Source organism: Prunus avium, chromosome 2 (assembly GCF_965620075.1).
Source record: "Prunus avium chromosome 2, drPruAviu1.hap1.1, whole genome shotgun sequence".
Lineage (NCBI taxonomy): Eukaryota > Viridiplantae > Streptophyta > Magnoliopsida > Rosales > Rosaceae > Prunus > Prunus avium.
This window is the reverse complement of record NC_142285.1, coordinates 21,595,493-21,615,510: the sequence shown is the minus strand read 5'-3', so window position 1 is coordinate 21,615,510 and position 20,018 is coordinate 21,595,493. Positions and strand designations below refer to the sequence as shown.

Genomic DNA, 20,018 nt, shown 5'->3' with positions numbered 1-20,018 from the left:
CTAATCAAACGATTGTAGCCGAGAGAGGAACTGATCTCGGCTGTAAAGTTCACGGCCTGAGCTACAAGGCCGTTTAGGGGTGGTGCTAATGGTGGGTTTTGGGCGGTGCTCCGGCACGCTGCTCAGTGAGCGACGGTCGTATGATATATGGGGTGAATGAATGAGTAACAGAGATGGTGCTCCGGCGCCTTGAAAATCAAGGGTCGTATGATATATTGATGAATGGATTTTCCTTACAGACTAACACTACTCCTAGGAAAGCAAGTGAAGATATTGAAAGTGCATTACAGGAAAATATAATTTGCTCCGTGGGAGGCTTTTGTTTTGGTGTTTGAACCCCGTGAATGTAGCTTGAGCCTTGTATTTATAGGAAGAGTTGTTGGAGGAGTAATCGAGGCTAAAAATCTGCATGGTGGAGCCTGATTAGAGCAAATGGGTAGTCCAATCGACATTTGGGATCGTGAAGTATGGTGGTGTGACCCCATAAATCCCGGTGAATCTCGGCCGCCGCCCTGATCGTGGGTTCTGCGCTTCTGGCCGTGGAGACGCATTTATTGTTTCTGATAGTTGGTGACCTAATCTCTCAAGCTGCAAGAATTCTTGTGAGAATGTCTGTGTCTAATCACTCTAATTCCTATCACCAAATCCTGACTTCAATCACTTCCCACCTTCCCTCGTGCATTAAATGCTTATTCGTGGCCAGTGGGTTTGTTGCAAAAAAAAAATAGAGGCATTGCTTCATTAAATGAAGCGTGGGACCCTGCTGCCATTTGATGATCTGACTTTAGTACCTTTGGCCGTGATTTTGTTCGGCTTCGGCCTCGGCCTATAATCAAGGCCGAGATGATCATGCATTCGCAACTTTTCCTTTGCTTTTTTAGGAAGGCCAAACATCTTGGCGAAACGCAGCGTTTTAGCCTCACGAGCAAGTATTAGGGCCGAGAAAAGGGGCTCCTTCGGTCAGTTCATGGCCGTGATTTATTAAGCACAAACATAATCATAACCTTGGCTTCCTCCACTACTTGAATAAGTATCTTGAATACATGGACGTTGTTCTTTACAACCTTGTGGGCTTTTATTCTTTTCAGGAGAATAACTTGTGATGTCCTGGTTGTCTGAGCAAGCTAATTTGTAGCCATCTTGGCTACTATTCCTTTCAGAATAATAACTTTCACTGCTCTGGCTAAATGACATGTACCCAAGTTGGCTATTATTCTTTTCAGAATAATAACTTTGGTTATTTTGGCAACCTAGATAAGACCTGCAACCCTGTTCGCCATTTGGCTCATGCTGAATTTGCCACTCATCGCTATCTTCCGAATCATAGTCATCGTCATTCATGCTTCAATGTCCTACCATGATAACCTGTATTTCCAAGCTTGCACTTCCAATATTCATACACCAACAAAATTGTCGGTAATATGCTATTTAGAAGTCTCACTGGGCGTGCCAAATTGTTCACCCGTTTTGATTTGTTTCCTGTGATGGTAGGGTAAAGTTCCCCATTAATCCAAAGACCATGGTTGGTCAATAAATTAACTTTCTTTGTGTGTCGAGCATGCCACCGTTAGCAATTTTTCAATTCTAACAGACTTGAGAGTAAAAATAACTTGCGCCCCAAGCTATTGACTTTGAACAAACGATTGTGAATTTGGGTGAGGAATATCTCCCAAGTAAGTTCTTTTCTATGCCTTAGACTGGTAAGGACTTCATAATTTATCTAAATAAAACTGGGAAGTAAAGCAATAATACAAGTGTTTAAAAATAAAAATAAAAACAAGTTCAAGGCGAACTGTTTGAAATACAGTAAATGAAAGGAACTGCTAAGTCTGGAAATACATCAAAATATTGGACTTCGAATTCTGCCTGAAACGCCATTTCTGAGACTATTTTAGTCAAGCTGGACTGCACTAGATTGTGTGGCTGGACTAGACTGCCAGGCTGGACTGAATTGGCTGCACCTTCAACTAATAAATATTAGCTGGAAATCGATACCAATGTTGAAATTGGCAAAGCTATAATCAAGTTGAGTTGTGAGTGGCTGGGAATTCTGAGCAGAATCTCAAGGATAGCTTTGAAGGTCCTTGGTACCTTTGTTGGCTTTGCTTCTATTGAAGGCTAGAATGATCAGTGAACTGATTGTTTCTTTTGTATTTGTTTTGTTGATTGTTGGTCGTTGTTTTTCAATTCTCAACCCTTGTATTTATAGGAATTTTGGTTCCTAAAAATATCTGGAAAATATCAGTTGTGATGAATATCTTTTCCTTGTAACTTGTGAAGAAAATATCCCTCTTTTGGAGGCACATGGATGTTTTGCAGAGATACTCAGCATGCTTTCTCTAAGAATTCCTTTTGAATACCTTCTGGCCATTTTTGTAACTTGTGCTTCAAAATATCTTAATTGATGAGACCACACGGGTCTGTAGTTCCTGAGACTTAAATGGCTATAGAAGATAACTTTTGCTTTTACCTTTCTGTTGATATGGTCTTGAGTTAATGAAGGTCAGACCTCAAGTTGCAAAATATGTAATCTGGAAACTTGGGAAAGCTATTTTGGCTTATTTTATCTCTTGGAATGATATGGGCTTCTTTTCCAATTTTTGGCAAGTGGAGCCTGAATAGCCAGTTGGGCTGATGAGTAAAAAATAAGTCCAAATGTATTTTGGCTAGAATGGAGAGTTTGGCCAAAAAGTGCAAATTTTGGTACAAACACATGCACAAGCTCCTTCATCCGTGTCACCCCCGGATTTACCCGCTCACTTACTTTGTACCTGCACTGGGTCTCATCTTGCTCTCCAAGTTCGAACAAGCATAAAAGGCTTCTGAAGTCTTCCCTCTCAAACATTTCAAGAATTCCCTGAGTGTAAATGCGTGCCATTTGATGTTGCATTGGTGTTCGAAATGGCAGTGGAGGTTTTTCATTGGTATCAACATGATCAGCCATTAACTCCTTGTGCCTCTGTGAACCAAGAGCTCTTTCAAAACGTACAATGAATTCCATCAATGTGTTTTTCCGGTTAATATATTGTTTGAAAAATGCATGACAGCTTTCAGCCCGTTGACTACTTGACATCCCAGCCGAAAACACGTGTTTTACATATGATGGAACCCAATTCTCCCGCAAAGCATGAATCGATCTCAGCCACGGATGGTCTTTCAGCCCATTGCTTGTGATGATTTCATCCCATTTCGTATCAAATTCTTCTTTCGTGTCCATACCCCATATGCATTTGCACATTTCCGAAAAACATTCCCTAATGCCGGGTTTCTCCATAAACTTATTCAAGATATGCCATATGCAATATCTATGGAATGTTGTTGGGAGAGTTAAAGCAATTGCCTTTGACATGGTTGCATCTTGATCAGTGATGATCATTTTGGGTGGCTCACCTGGCATGGCTTTCTTGAATTCTTCGAACAACCATACAAATGAATCCGTGGTTTCACTAGTTAGGAATGCATAACCAAACAACACTGTCTGCCTATGGTTATTAACGCCTAACAAAGGGGCAAAGACCATCCCATAGCGGTTTGTGTTGAACGTCGTATCAAATACCACCACATCCCCAAAAAACCATAAGCTCGTCTTGACCTTGCATCTGCCCAGAAAACATTTCCCATCCTTCCTTCCGAATCTACCTCCATATTGAAATAAAAGGATTCATGTTTTCCTTTCTCAGCCAAAAAATGCTCATTCAGCAGCTCTGCATCATGCCCAATCACCTCCCCATGCACGTCCCTTGCATAATTATAGACATCTCTCCGAACAAACCCAACATTTTCCAATCCCCCTACTTGCACCTCAAGAAGGCTTACCTGTTTATGTACAGGGATATTAACTTTGATCATATGTGCACTATAGGCCTTTGTAGACTCTGTTAAGTTATGGTGAGATCTCAATAGATGGACTTTATCAACTGTGGTCATGTCATGGTTGTATACCTCATTGAATCCTATAACAATGTACTTATTCTTATCTTTTACCTTCAAAATTGCAAGTTTAGCCTTGCACCCAGTTCAAGTACAATCTCGCTGTCTTCTCTTACGACTAACAGTGCTTGTCAACGAATACCTTTGTTTACAGCATACATATTCTTTCCTTGTTACCTCTCCTGTGAATGTGCACGTTCTCGTTGTAGAACATCGAATGCCGAATCCGGCTTTCGCGGCATACATATTATAGAAATTGAACACGTCCTCACTGTTCTTGCAATTTAACCCTGAATATCACATCACCACCATCATATATGACATGAAAATCACTCTCTGTGAAACATTAAAGACCTACATACACACTAACGTAACTCGTGCTGATGCCCAATATTTGGCACATGCTTTCAAACATCTTTAAAATATATTTTAACTAACATATGACATCAAAATGACTCTCTCGTGAAACATTAAAGGCATACATACAACCTAATCTGACTCATGCTGATGCCCAATATTTGGCACATGCTTTCAAACAGCTTTAAAATATATATTAACTAACATATGACATGCAAATGACTCTCTACTGAAACATTAAATTGACAAATACAATATATGGCTTACCTCGTAATTGATTTCCAACTTCAAAATTTCAATAAATATGACAACGTAACGTAGCCCTTTTAGATCTGGACGTCAACCCCAAAATTTTTTCATCTTCCTCAACTCCTGTTTCGCCCGCGCTTAAGGATTTCAAAACCAACACAGCAGAACCACAATAGTACGGTCAGCACTTTCCAACTCAATGCCAGTTTCGACGTTGCTCAAGGATTGACGTATGTTCCATTCCCAAAAACCCAACCACAAAGATGAAATTATAAAATCCAAGATTCCTTTGTTTCGCCTGAATGGGAAACCCAGAAAAATGAGGATACCGTTTATGTGTTCTTCCTCAAACCGAAAAACGATTAACAGGGGCTCTCTCTCTTCAGTATTACAGTTCTTCCTCAATTAAAGCTGATAAAAAAATGGCCTCCTCATTGAACTGAGTGAATAGCTGGTTTGGAGGGGACTTCTATTTTGGAGGGGACGTCTGTTTTGGAGGGGACATTTTGGAGGGAGGAGAGAGAAGAAGGCCTCGTTCTAATACAACACTTACACTTACAATTGCTTTTCATACAACCGTTAGATTAGATCCAACGGTGTTCTCATGTTATGTTCTCACATAGGCGTTCTCACTAGATCCTTGCCCTTAATTGGGAGCTTATTGCTAGAGGCAGGCGGAGGTCGCTTCCTTTGCCAAGATTCTAAAGGGCTTGGCCACATGGGCCCACAATTCCGAAGTGCCTATCAAGGCTCAAGAAAGAGTAGCATATGTGGGCCCATGTTCCCAGCAAGCCTTATACAAGGTTTGGTTGGGCTCAATGGAAGAAGCCCATTAAGGCTAGACTTTATTTTTTTGAAGTCTTATACAAGTGATGTACATCCTCTCTCACGATAATATACTAAACTTACACACACTACATGGATGCTAGGACTTAAACCCAAGACCTTTCCTGGAGAAACAATTGCTCCAAACCACTACACTAGTGAGTCCTTTGCATCAAGACTTGACATTAGACAGCTCAAATCCTCAAGATCTCCTTATTTATTACACCAACAATAAATAAGGATTTGGGTAATTATCCCAGCATCTCGATTCCAATGGCCAGAGGTTTAATTCACATTGATGTTATTTTGTAATTTACATTTATAAAAAATGTTCTAGAGGTAGTGAAAGGAGGTGGCAGTCGAAGGTGTGATTCGATGTGGTGATTAGAGTTGGTGGCATCCAGCTGTGATTGCCGATTGTGACACATTGTGGTCAAAGCTGACATGCGACAATTATCTATATAAAAAAAAGCTGAAGGACATTGTGGGAACAAATAATTTGGCTTCGAATCACAAGGCACCACGTGGACAAGAAGGATATCTCCTAGGTCAATTAATTGAGCCCAATTATATTTGGCCAATTAATTGATACTAAAAATAGGGATATTATCTTAAATATGAGATATTAGCTTTATTTTTGAGAATATAATCACCAATTAAGAGATAATATCATCTAATTATGGTATTATTCTATTTTGGAGATATCATCATTAATTAAGTGATTTGATCCCAATCAAATCCCTAATTGATTCAATATCTACAATTTAGGGAAAGAATATCTTCCTTCCAAATAAGAAGATATTCTTTGAAAAACCTTAGATGCCTAGAGCCCTATAAATACATGGCTACATTCAATACACAAGGTAAATCTAAAACTCAATCCTAAAACCTTAAACACCTTAAATTTCTCTCTCTCTCTCTCTCTCTCTCTCTCTCTCTCTCTCTCTCCTCTATCACGACTCCGGCCACCCAGTTCTCCCCATAGAGAAAACTCCATATCCTTTTTTAGTCTTTGGCCAACACCCCCGGGTGTGGTCTTTTACTCAAGTTTGATTTTACAAGAATCGAGGAAGAGAGAGAAAGAAGTTCAAAAGGTGAAGGATTTTTAGAAACAGACACAATGATAATTCCTTATCATTTCATTAGGCAAAATGGGCTCAACGGGAAATAAACATTGTGCCTTTTTCTAAACCATTAGGCTTTTGGTTTACAAGTAATATATACACACATATATATAAAGATGTCAACTATAGTGTTTTCAAAAAAAAAAAATAATGAATCAAATTGGTAAATAACTTCTATTTTAAGGAATAATAAAATGGGTACGGAATAGAGACATAATTCAAACCATATAGTTGAAATGTTAATCTCTCAACATTTTGAACCAAACAACCAACATAATAGGGTCATTGATTGACTTGGAGAGTTGTTAACTAGTTTGCTTTTTAATTAGGCTTATTTGTTGAAATGCCTCCTGTGGTTTCCAAATAGTCTCAGTTTAACCCCTGACATTTCAAATGACTCAATCTCCCCCCTGAACTTCTATTGCTCGACCAAGGTTGCCCTATTATGTTAGTTGTCTGATAAAAACCGTTAAATCAACTCAAGTGGCATAGGTATTTTGGTAAATTTAACTATTAAAAGTTCAAAAATTCAAATTAAATATAAAAAATGCTTGAAATTATTTAAAATAGGTAAAAAATAAAGATAAAAATGTCTCTCTTTTTTTTTCCCTAATTGTCAGCCCCAACCACCTTCTCCCTCATCTCAACCAGCCCCACCGCCCAACCAAACCACACTTCATCAAGATCGGTTATTAACTAATGAATAAAGATGCATGCAAATTGTGACATTTGTGGTGCCCCTGTGGAGAATGTGGATCCTATTGTCAGGAATTGTTTAATGGCTTCTCTTGTTTGGTGCCAATCCTCCTTGCCGGTAAGTCTGAACTTGTCGCAGGATGACAACTTGATTACTTGGGTTGGAAAAATTTTACACAACTACACCTTAATGGGTTATGGGGTTGTGTGGTCTATTCTGTTTGCTTTCACATGCTGGTTCCTTTGGAAATGGAGGAACAAGAAGATTTTTGATCCTGGGTTTGTCTTCCCTCCCAATCATAGTCACATAATTCTTTTGGCTGCTGCAGATTAGCAACATGCCAACACTGATCTTGCTCATAAACCTATCCGCTCCCTAGCACCTCTATCCTGGTAGTACCCTGCTGCAAGAGTGGTTAAAATTAATACTAATGGTTGCCGAAATGGAGAGACTGGTCGCATTGCAGCTGGTGGTGTTCTTAGATCAAAAAATGTTGGGGCTACTCTATTTATCATGTTTATCATGAATGCAATATGGTGGCTGATAGACTTGCTAACTTGGGCTCTTACCTTGATTTGCGTCTCTGTACCTTTCAAGTGCCTCCCGACAGTATTAGGTCCTCTGTTGTTGATGACCTGCATGGTCTCTGTAGGCCTCGGACTGTAGTTTAGTGTTTTCTTTTGGGCATGGCCCCGTCTTTTCACAAAAAAAAAAAAAATTAAATAAATAAAAGCAAAGATGGAAACAAGTCATGCATTTAATTACTTAAAAGCATCTCCAAAGGAGATATCAAATGTAAAATGTAAAATTTGAATTTGATGGCTTATGTGGCAATTTGACACTTTGGAAAAAAAAAAAATTAACTCCACCCGAAATGCCAATATTCATATTAATTTATTATATTTTTAAAAGCAAATGGGACCTATATGATGCAAAAAGTTTAAAAGAGAGTAAATGATAGTGGGGTCCATGACTAAAAAAATATTAAAATAATATTTGACATCAAGCTTTTTGATATGTTATTTTTGACCTATCTCTTCCAGCCTTTAAATCCATATTGGATTTGACTACTCGGTTAGAGCAACTTTAACCTTCATTTTTGTCATTTTATATTCATGTGACAATTTGACATATCAATTAGAGATGCTCTAATAATCAATGTGCCACTAATATGGATAAAATGGTTTCACGGTTGTAGTTTTTAATAATAAGCGATAGAATATTATTGATTTGAAAAAGCTAATACAAGAAGTTTGAACTCGTATCAAGGGCAAAGGAAATTCCTTGGTCACGAGTTACAATCCTCGTACAGTACATTAGAAATGAAATTAGGAGGTTCCTCGAACCAATATAGAGAACCCCCGATATGCAAGGCAAAATTCGCTAAACAATGAGCCACACCATTGGTAATACAACGAATATGGGTAAAACCCTCCCCAGTGACCTGTGTCAGCAAGCTCTTGGTATCCCCCACCACAAGTCCTATGACAGACTTATCTATGGAGTGACTTCAAAGTGCTGTAACGATCTGCAGAGCATCACTTTCAAAGACAACATTTTGAAAACCCCTTTCCATCGCCAATACTGTACCTGTTCTTGCAGCCAAAGCCTCTACTTGTGACGCAGAGAAAACATTAGTCAATTTAGTTGCACAACCCGCCACAAATTTGCCCATGGAGTCTCTCACAACCACACCGACGCCACCCTCCGTGGTCCCTGGCTTCCAAGCACCATCCACGTGTATTTTGAGACCCCAAGCAATTATTAACCCGCAAAAAATCTTGTAGCCTCAGAGATGCATTAAAGCTGACTTGTTCAGGCCTACTTTTCTTATTATTCCATAGCAATCCATTGCGCGCTTCCCAAATTGCCTAACCCACCATGAGAAAATTTGCAAAGTCATGACAGCTTAGTTGCTCTGCACAGCGAAATACCCAATCCTTGGGTGAATAAGTGTCATTATTCCACCTGCTACTACTTAAGGTCGAACTACGCCAAGCACAAATTGCAAAGATGAGATCTAGGAGCATCTAAACCGAAAAGGAGAAAAAGATAAAAACATGGAAGTTACAACACTTGAATTCCAACCTAAAAAGAAAAAGGATCAAGTTTAAACGCTTCCCTTTTTTTAAATATATATAGAATATTGATTGTGCGCGACAGGCATCAACTGTGGAAGAGTAGTGAATGGATTCTTGCTTAGAGAGGCAGACACGATTGTTACTTTTGGGTGGATGGCTTCAATTTTATGAGAAATTGCTTCAATGCTTTCAATCAATAGTATAGATGTGGGTTATAGGCCAGTCGTCAGTTGATCCTTTTGCATCTAAGTTTCAGTAACCTTTCCCTGTAAATTTGATTAATTTAGACCATCATTTGTATAAAAACAAAATGTAAATAATAAGGTTTCAGTTTGAAGAGTGGGAGTTTGTTTTAGTTTTTGCAAGATGTTGTGGTATTCTTTTTTCTTAATCGAATTCTTTTTATTTAGAATTTTTTAATATAAGGTTTTAATGTTGCTTCGTTTGTGCATCTTGAGTTTTTACTTTTATGGTGCAAATTGTACGTTGGTTCTAGTCTGAATGAAAGTCTTCCTTCAGATTTTTTATGAAAAAGAAAAAGTCATTGGCACAGGGGCATGATTGTTATGCAGTTGGTCCCTTTATTTTTATTTTTTATAGATAAACGAAGGGTTCATTTATTACTTTCTTTTTGGGTAAATGCCTGGTGTCGGGTTGGTTTCTTTAGCGGACCTTTAACCAAAAGTCATTAAAAGAAGAGCAGGGAAAGCGACGGAGCAGTAAGTTATTAAAAGAAAAGAAAGTGAGAAAGGAAAAGGAGCAATCCCAAGGGTAGGAATCGCATGAATATACATTGTCAGATTTGAAAGTTAAAGAAGCCAAAAATTGAATTTGAAGACAGCTCCCCACGGCACCTCCAGGAGAGTCTGCTAAAATAGCTCCTTCTTTTTAGCCACAGTATCTAAATGAGATTGAAAACGAAATCGAGATTCACAACAAATATGGAACTAGATAACATGCTTCTAGTTACATATCATGGAGAGACAAATATTCGCATACGGAAAACATATCTATAGGTGCACACCTATACTAAAAAAATAAAAGCACTTTCACTATGGTGTCATGGCAAAGGGCAAGGAAGGACAGTGATTCACATGAATAGTGACTGTCAAGGGCGGATCTATTACTAGGCTGGAGTGGGCTCCAGCCTAGGGGAAGATTTTTAAATATTAAATATAGTTAAGTTTATTCCTACTCCAATAAATATTAGCCCACTACACCAAATAAATATAATAAACTGATAATAGCCCAATTTAAGTAAAGTAAATAATAGCTTTGTTTAAAATAAGCCCATTCCTAAAGCATATAGGAAATAATCAATTTGATTAGAAGTAGAACTCATGTTAAGGCTCTACCAACTTGACCTATTCTAATCGTACTGATATTGAGCTACACCCACAGAGAGCAAACATCAAAAAAATTCTTCTAGCCACCCAAAACGCCATATTTGAACCTTGAGAGCCTAGAGGAAATAGCTCTCCTCCTCTAAAAAATTGTACCAACCTATCTTCAGTGGATTCTTCAATCTTGGTAAGTTTTTCTCTTTTTTTTATATATTTAATTTCCAATTTTAATTGTTGTGGTTAAGTTTTTATTTAATTTCCAATTTAATTTCCACTTCACTAGGTAAGCTCTTTAAATTTTTTTTTGCAATCAAACATATTTTTTTGAAGTTGGACAATGTGTTTGATTTGATATTTATTTATATTTTGTACTTTTTTGTGTTATATTTGATTGTAATGTGACTTTGTTTGATTTATAAAATTTTATTTACATTTTGTTTCATGAGAAAAAAAGCTTATAATATATCTCCTCTATAAAAAAAAATTATTTAGCCTAGCCCTATAAAAATTCCTGGGTCCGCCATTGGTGACTGTCCTACTTTTTTTTTTTTTTTGCTTTTCCACTTATTGTCATGGCAAATAAATGTAAAAACTATTCACATGAGATGTGAGGAGAGGAATTTGTATGGAGTTTTAATGTGGGAAGTAAAGAACATAGCTAGGTATTTATAGAATAAAAAATTCTGAATTTTTTGGTATTTTTTCCTTTTTTTTTTTATATTTAAATTGGTTGATGACATCTTGGATCAGTAAAGGCAGCAGCTTAGACAATTATTGCCTTTGGGCGGTCCTCGGGCCCATTTCTGCCATAGCAAATGAGCACCGTTTAAAGTGCTCTAACAGTGGAGAATGTGAATAGGAGATTCTCAACGCAAAACTCATGTCTCAAAGCTCTAATATAGGTTAAGCAACCGCTATACTTCGATTGTTCAACATTAACATCCTAATGGTTTAGTCTTTAATTAACTTTGAGAGGTTAAGCCATGCACACTTAGGAAGATAAATCGTTACATGCTTTTTTTTAAGAAAATAAATTAACATCATGTTTGATTAGCAACAAAAATGTGTGGGAGAACGAAGAAAATAATTAAGTATATGGATCATAAGGTGAACAAAAACTGGAAGAAAATAATTAAGCATATATATGGATCAGAAAACATTGTCTACTGAAAGCATATCAATTACAAACTGAGTTTGGTTATGTGAACCAACTCTATATAGCATCATATTCAAAGCTAAGACTAGATCCCTCTAACTTGCTGAGGGCAATTTGATCAAGGCGCTCAGACATCTCTGTTGTCAAGAAGTGTTTCCAGCCCCCAACAATCCCAGTCCTGAAAAAAGAACTGTTTGGCATCCCAACCCAAGGATCAATCCCATTCTTGTTCACTTCCAGGTTCTTGAGCCTCTCCAAGCTGCATCTTCGAATCACCTCCTCGACCTCCTTTTCGTTGTCAAACGGCTTTCTCAGGAACGAAGCCAGCCTCATTACTTGCTTCTTCGGGTCCTTTTTCATATCCTCATATTTCAAAAACAGTATTTTCTCAGGCATCTTTAAGCTCTGATTCCAATACTCCAAAACATGGTCAAAAAATGGCCCAAAATGGCAGACCCCATTAACAAAGCTTTCAAATGCATCCTCTAGTGGATAAGGACCTTGTTCAGGTGTTCTAAGAGTGTTCATAAAGTGCCACATTGACACAATGGTGTCTTTAGGGTTTCGGGTTATGTACACAATCTTGCACTCTGGGTATTTAATGCATTCAGGCATAGCCTTATAAGGCAAGTGAGTGTGGAAGAGTCTTGGAGAGTGCATACCTGAAAGATCAGGAGGTGGATTTGCTGTATATAGCTGGACTTCTAAGGTCTTGACATAATGGGCAGGATGGTTCTTTGTCAGAAGGTCCTCTTCCTCCTTGCCATCAACTTTGCATTGCCTCTGCATGATGCTGAAACAAAGAGCTTTCAGCCATGTGCTACCTGTTTTCATGGCGGATGCCAAAAAAATGTCATCTTTTTTGGCTTCAAATTGTGAGCGGAAGGCCTTTGCAGCTTCAAGGTGTTTTGGTCTGTACCAGAAGCCTTCCCACTGGTAGAGATCCAAGTTCTCAAAGAAAGTTTCTTTAGGCAGCAGATCTTGTAGAGGCACCGTAGTTGAATCGGATGAGTTCAGGGCAAGTAAATTGGTAATGCACTGCATCTTAGGACAATAGTGCCGTACAACTAAAGCAATTTAGGGTTGATAGTGCAGTACAGTGGCTGAAGCCTGATAGTAAGTGCTGATCTATATATAAAGTAATGCTCAGGCACCAGCTATATAACATATCGATTTCTATATATCTTTATGTATAGGTAGGACTTACTCTATCTATTTAGTAATTTTCAGACACTAATTACTAGTTTATATTTCTTTTGTATACAAGTGATATTAGGAGAGGGGTCGAACACATAACCTTTGGTGCATGAGTGAATGCTCTTAACGACTTAAGCTGCAGTACACACATTGAATGAAAATAAAAAATAAAAAATTCTAATCAACTGGGGAGTGACAAGAGACATCTTTCTATGAAGAGTGTATCAAAAGTGATAAGTTGATGAATGAAAATCAAGTGGAACGTATAATTTAATATAGTAAATTTAATAATATATTTGTCTACTAACCATTTGACTTTTCATTGTGAGTGTGCTTTATTATAGTATACTTGTTGAAGAATATAAGTTCCACATCGGAAACTTGACTAAATAAAAGACAATATATAATGAATGGTTCCACTACTAATATGATCGAGGCCTTTTGTGATAAAACCCCACACATACTGGGCTTTGTAGGTGGTTAAGTTGGAGACAATATCGGTGTTGCTAGTAGTGGGCCGCTGACCCGTCTCTCTGAAATTTAACATAGTATCAGAGCAGGTTGATTAACTAGGCCTTTACCCGTACCCAATATGTGGTACTCACATATTGGGCTTGAATGTTTACCCATACCCCTTACCCAAACGTGGTGTTCACGTGTTGGGCTTAAATGATTGACTCCGATGTGAACTTGGCTCCACGTGTGGCCCACTCTGTGGTGGTCCCATGTGAGGGGGCGTGTTGAAGAATATAAGTCTCACATCCGAAACTTGACTAAATAAAATACAATGTATAATGAATGGTTTGACTGATATTTGCTTCCTCAAATTGAATTCATTCATGTTCTTCTTTATTGTTCATTTATATCTTTTTGGCTTGTGTCGCTCTGTCTGAGATTTTTTGAGTTTTGAATTGCTGTTTGTAAGGCTGCTCTTGGTGGGTTTGAATTTGTTCAGTAGGATTTGCTTAGCAATAATGGTTCTTTATTGAATTAACAAGAGCTTTTATGCCTGAGAAGTGAGACAAGAACAGACAAGTATAGAGAGATGAAGTTCAAGGAATTTCTTACGGAGAATGGTATAAATCTTTTGGAAATGAGGTTCCTACCAGCACTAGACAAGATGGGAAAGATATGCCATCTCTACCTCAATAGAGACCATGTTATCTTCCTCCACAACCTTCTCAATGGTGATGGAGTTCAGTCTATTGCTCAGTTTCGCAAAGAAGCTCTTTTCAATCACTACTACAAAAAGGGCAAAAGACGACCAGTAAACAACGACGGTAGATCAAAAAACCGTCGTTGTTTTTTAAAAGACAACGGTAATAGAAACCCGTCATAGAAACATACTTTAAACACCTAAAAAACGGCACACGTATAGATATTTTGAAACCACGACGCACCAAATTAAAAAAGCGTCGTCTTATTACAAAGGTATTTTCAGAGTTAAAATCTGAACCTAAAAACAACGACTGCATCTATAAAATCACCGCCGTAGAAAGTAAAGACGACGATATAAAAATAAGACGCCGTGTTAATTAATTAATAAACACGACCCAATTTTCTTAGTCAGCGACGCATAAATTCAAAGGAATCTACGACGGTTAATTACAAAAAAAATCGCCGATTTAAATTAAGTTACCACGACTGTAAATATAAATTTATCGACTTTTTAATTATAATATACTACGACGGTATCCATAACTCTACTGTCGCATAATTGTACTAACCACGACGGTTTGTTAAATTAACGGCGTACAAATTTTATGCCATTATTCGTCTATCATTACCAGAATGAACTCTGTTCCTCATCATAATCGAACCAGAATGAACAAAGGCAATGTTTTAGAAGTGGATGATGTGCCAATTACTCTCACAAGGAGTTTGAGGGCAAGAAGCTTGTCTCAGCCGCCAAGGAAGGTCTCAAGCTTGATGAGAGTGAAGACGAGGCAAAAAAGAAGGAAGAGTTGAAGGAGAAGTTTGAGGGACTCTGCAAGGTTGTGAAGGATGTTTTGGGTGACAGAGTGGAGAAGGTTGTGGTGTTTGACCGTCTGACCGTGCTGGACTGCCAACATGGAAAGAATCATGAAGGCTCAGGCCTTGAGGGATAACAGAGCGGCTGGGTACATGTCGAGCAAGAAGACCATGGAGATCAACCCAGAGAACCCCATCATGGAGGAGCTGAGAAAGAGGGCTGATGCAGACCTTGTTCTCCTTCTGTGCAGAAAGACAATTTTTTAGATGATGTGTGCGTGTTTGTGTCTTTCAGATACACAAACGCGCACACATCAACATCCAAACTGAAAAATGAAAGCGAGATGAGACAGAGAGGTGATGTGCCTCCAGAGAATTGAGAAAAAGTTGAAACCCTGTTGCGTAGATACAGCTGCACCAAAATGGATTCAGCTGCATCCTCAACTTGTGATACTCGCAAGTGCACGAGCCGTTCGGTAGTATAGCGTATGTAAGTGCGAGGTCGATCCCACGAGGATTGGTGATTGAATGATTCAATTCATTTTCCCTACACAAAACAGAAATGAAAAAGAAGGGAAATAAATAAAACAAGGAAGAAATAACTCAAGCAAATAAGTTCCCAAGTTCAATTAGATTAACGGATTGATTCTAGCTAAAGTATGATTAAGCCATGGTGTTTGGTCATAACCTTGTGTTCCTAATTCCCTAATTTGATCATTTGTTGTCTAACCTAAAATTAAGCATTAGGAACCCATTAAGCATAGAAGAACAATTTAAACAACCAAGCATGTATCTAATCCCTGTTGTCGAATGTCCATACATACTCTTCCTATTCATAGTTCAATTCGAATTAAAGCATGGTGTCTACTCTTAATTCAAACCAAGATAGCTAACATGCAAGCCTAAATGGTGATCAATCATTCAAACTAGCATATTAACTTATAAGCATAATGAATAAGAACAAAAACCATAATTGAAACTTGGAAACTAATTCAACTTGAAAACTTAAGAAAAGAATTTACATAACAAGGAAAAATAAATTACAACTAAGAAAACATTAAGGAAACTAAGAGAACTTTGAGGAAGAAAGGAAGTGTTTGAGAACTTTGAGGAGGGAGAAGAAAGTGTTTGGGAACTTTAGAGAATTTTGGAAGAACATGTGTTTGAGAGCTTTGAGGATTTTGGAAGGGAATGTGTTTAAGACATGGGGAATTTGGAAGAGAGTGTTTGAGAACTTGGAGGATTTGGAGAAGAAAGTAGAGAGGTGTTTGAGAACTTTGAGGATTTTGGAAGAACATGTGTTTGAAAGCTTTAGAGAATTAGAAGAAGAGAAAGGAAAAGTGTTTGATATTTAGTACAAAGAAAATTTAATAGAATGATCTTATTACAACAATTGAGAACTACAAAGGGAAACTAAGAGAATTTGAGGGAGAGAAGGGAAGGGAGCTCTAGAGAAGTGTTTGAGAGCTCCCCCCCCTTGGGGTGTTATTACAAGCTTAGAGAACTTCCCTATTTATAGGCCTAGGGGAAGTGAAAATCAGAATTCAATAAGACTAATGCATACAACACTTGAATTATAAAATCTGAAATGGTTGATGCACTTGTATTAGAAAATCTGAACTGGGTGATGCACTTGTATTAGAAAATCTTGAATTGGTTGATGCACTTCACCACTAAATCCCACCAGCAGCCCTAACTCATCTTCATGTCACCATGACCAAGCTTCCAACCAGAAATGATAGCTCATACCTAGCTCACCATGACCAAGCATCCAACCAGCACATGCTGAGGTCAGCATGACCAGCAACTTCAAGGGCTTACAACTTGGGCTTCTCTTAATCAAATTAGGACTTTAAGCACTCTAAATTGAAGTTCAGAATGTCTTCTTTCCAGCCATATGTTATTTGGGCCAATCCAAGGTCGGAGGAAGAAGTTAAGGCCGAAACAAATTGCTAACTCATTTTCCGCGCTGATAAGATCCATCCTGAGCATGGTTATGTGTTTGCTAGGTAACGGACTCCAGATTTATCCAATGGGGCTGAATTTTGGATATGTTATAGTACACACCAATTGGAGCAACTTTCATGAAGAATGTGGCCTCATCCGAGCTATGTAGGTTGCTGAAACAAAGCTTGCAATATGACCTACGGAACTGGACTGGCAGGGGGCTGTAGCCATAATGAATTTGTCTTTAAGCTCTTCATCAATTCATCCAAATTATGCCTTAACATGCTTGAATTGCATGAATTATGTTCTCCAAAGCCATCATTGTTACCTAAAGCTCAATTAACTGAAAGATAAACACAAAAAGGATTAAAAGCACAAGTTTAACTCAAAAACATAACCAAATCATAAGCTAGAAGGGTAAGAAATAATATACAATTATGAACCGATCAAATACCCCCAAACCTAGATTTTGCTAGTCCTCGAGCAAAACAACACAAAACAAAGTTAAAAACAAAACTAGAAGTTAACTAAACCACTTTCGTAGGTAACTCGATTGCATTTAGCATATGCAACAAGCCTTTAAACCTCTAGGCATCCCTAGTAGGAGGAGTTGTGTCTCCTGAGGGTTTAACAGATACGATACCCACAAACGTTTTACTGACTCTGTAAAACAAAGTAATTAGAAAACTTAAAGATTGTTAGTCCTTAAGCAAAACCAAAAACAAAAACAAACACAAAAACACAAAGAACTTAAAACAATTTTTCCGAACATTTTCTGAAGAGAAATGACTCATGCACATGACTTAAACGTTTTAACAATAAAAGCTCAATTTTTAGACATTATTTACAAAGCGGCAAAGTTCTAAACACAATATGCTCAAAGTGTAGTAGTGTGATAGCCAAATGCAACAAATTCCCCAATCTTAGTTTTCACACAATTTCAAAAATCATACAAAGCATAAGTTCAACTTCAAATCTCACCAAAGTTGTCCTCTCACAAATGAATCACTCAGAAGAGGGCTATAATGCACACTCAGTTATAAACATGAGAATAGAGTTAAACCATAAGGGACTTAACTCGCAATAGAAATATGAAGAACTTGCATTAATATGATCTCAAGAAGGATGTCAAACACTTAAAAGTAGAAAAATGAATGCAATTCAACCACATGACATTTAAGATCAATTTAGGTCTTTAACATGGGTTGTAATGGGGCCAAGGGTGTAAGGTGAGTAAGAAATGAAGGATATGGATAATACAAAGTCCAAGGAACTCGCAATGCAAGAGCATAAAATAATTGTTTACAAGACTTCGAATCATCACGATTAGATTTTTTTCTTTTACCTGATCAAAACTCCTTATACCCTTCATTTACATTGATTCACTCCTTTCCTGAACAACCATCAATTTATTTTGAAGGCCCAAAAATGAAATTTCATTCAACCACCACTTAATCACAACTTTTCTCTTTTCTTTCACCAATTGTGTGATTTTTTTTTTTCTTCGAAATTCCCAAACTTAGTATGAAAAACACATCCCAATTAAAGCTCATGAGTTCTTTAGAAAGGTAAATATTTGTTTTTCAGGCTAAGGCGAGGAAATATAATTGGTTAAATGAAAGAAAAGGTTTACATGTAGGCTCAAAATGGTTAACAATGGAAAATCATGCTTAAGCATGCATAAGGTTAGCTTGAAAGGCACAAACGATCCAAAGAGGGCCTTAATATCACTTCTTAAATGTCGTGAAGTCAAATTGCATAAGAATGAATGACTTTTAAGTGTTCAACCAAATCAATAAATAATGAGATCAAACAACAACTTTGATGACAAGAAAATAAGAGTATGTATATAACACTCATGAATTGAAGTACAAGGCTCAAAAGCTCACTTTATATGGTTATATAAGTCTAATTTGTGCTTGATACAATTCTTTGGGTCATGAAAATCCTTTAATTGGAAAATTATGAAACAAATGGCAAGTGTAAAGAAGGTTTCAAACATATCATGCTAGAACAATGCCAATTTTTTTTTTATTTTTTAATAAAGAAAAAAAAACACTAAAATAAAATGAAATCCAATTTTTATTTAAGTCATGCAAACATTTATCACTATCTCATCATAAGTGTTCGGAAAGTGACTCAAAACAAAAACAAAACAAAACAATACTTAAAATAAAAACAAGCAAAAAAATAAATAATTTTTTTTTTTTCAATTATTATTTTTTTTAATTTTAAGAAAAACCAAATTTACTTGCTAAACTCCAATACCCCCAAACCTAGAAATGAACATTGTCCTCAATGTTTAAAAATTAGCCACAACCAATGTCATAACAACAAATGAAGGGTATTAAAGCAAATAAAAATCACAAAACATACAAAAATAAAATAAAACAATTACAAAATAAAAATTACAAAACAAACATTCAAATAAAATAAAATAAAATAAATAAATAAAAAACACGAAACAGTAAAACACTCAAAACAGTAAGCCCTAACAGATAATCTTACACAAACTGAAACCCAAACAATTGAAAGCCCAACCCAAAATGAAATTAACCCAACAACGGTAAAACCCGACCCAACATGAAATCTGAAGCCCACACGTTTAAATTTAATTTTTTTCTTAAAAAGATAAAATGTGAATTATGAGCGCAAAGCGGGATTTCTAAAAAGAGGGAATGTGGTCCCTGATGTCGTTTCATGGATAGTCACGGGCAGAAAGCAGGAGCCACGTGTCGACGCATAGAGGCGCCGCAGATCCACAAGCGAAAATTACGGGCTCATGGAAAGGCGCGACAACTTTGCTGAACGCGTCCGTTCAGACAAAGCAAGTCGTGACAAATGTGTTGGAAACGGTTGGAAAGTGAGAAGGTTGTGGGACTCGAGGAACGCTGGATATTCAGAAAACGCTTAGACGCTGCAACGGCTAGGGTTTGTTTGTCAAAGACTTCATCTATAAGAAGGAAAAAGAAGGGAAAAAAAACAAAAAACAAAAAACACACAAACTCAGAAACACAAAAGAGAAAAGAAGCAAGAAAAAGAAAAAAAAAGTGAGAAATCAAATGGCTTCTTCCTACCCCTTTTCGTTAGATCTCAACCTAGCTCCACCGACTCAGACACGAGGCCAAGCAGTAGCACCAG

At 37.4% G+C, this 20,018-nt stretch overlaps 1 protein-coding gene and 1 pseudogene across 1 annotated transcript; both read right to left on the bottom strand.

Annotated features, from left to right (window-relative positions):
- Nucleotides 1–2,563: 2,563 nt before the first annotated feature.
- LOC148296601 (protein FAR1-RELATED SEQUENCE 5-like) lies at nt 2,564–3,520 on the bottom strand. The gene has a single exon (XM_088248575.1). The coding sequence runs from the start codon at nt 3,518–3,520 to the stop codon at nt 2,564–2,566; it is 957 nt and encodes a 318-aa protein (XP_088104701.1).
- Nucleotides 3,521–11,687: 8,167 nt separating this feature from the next.
- Nucleotides 11,688–12,904, bottom strand: LOC110764622 (cytosolic sulfotransferase 5 pseudogene; annotated as a pseudogene).
- Between the last annotated feature and the right edge of the window lie 7,114 nt (nt 12,905–20,018).

Coding starts and splice junctions, on each gene's coding strand:
- LOC148296601 (XM_088248575.1), bottom strand. CDS start 3,520: ATGGTCTTTGCCCCTTTGTTAGGCGTTAATAACCATAGGCAGACAGTG.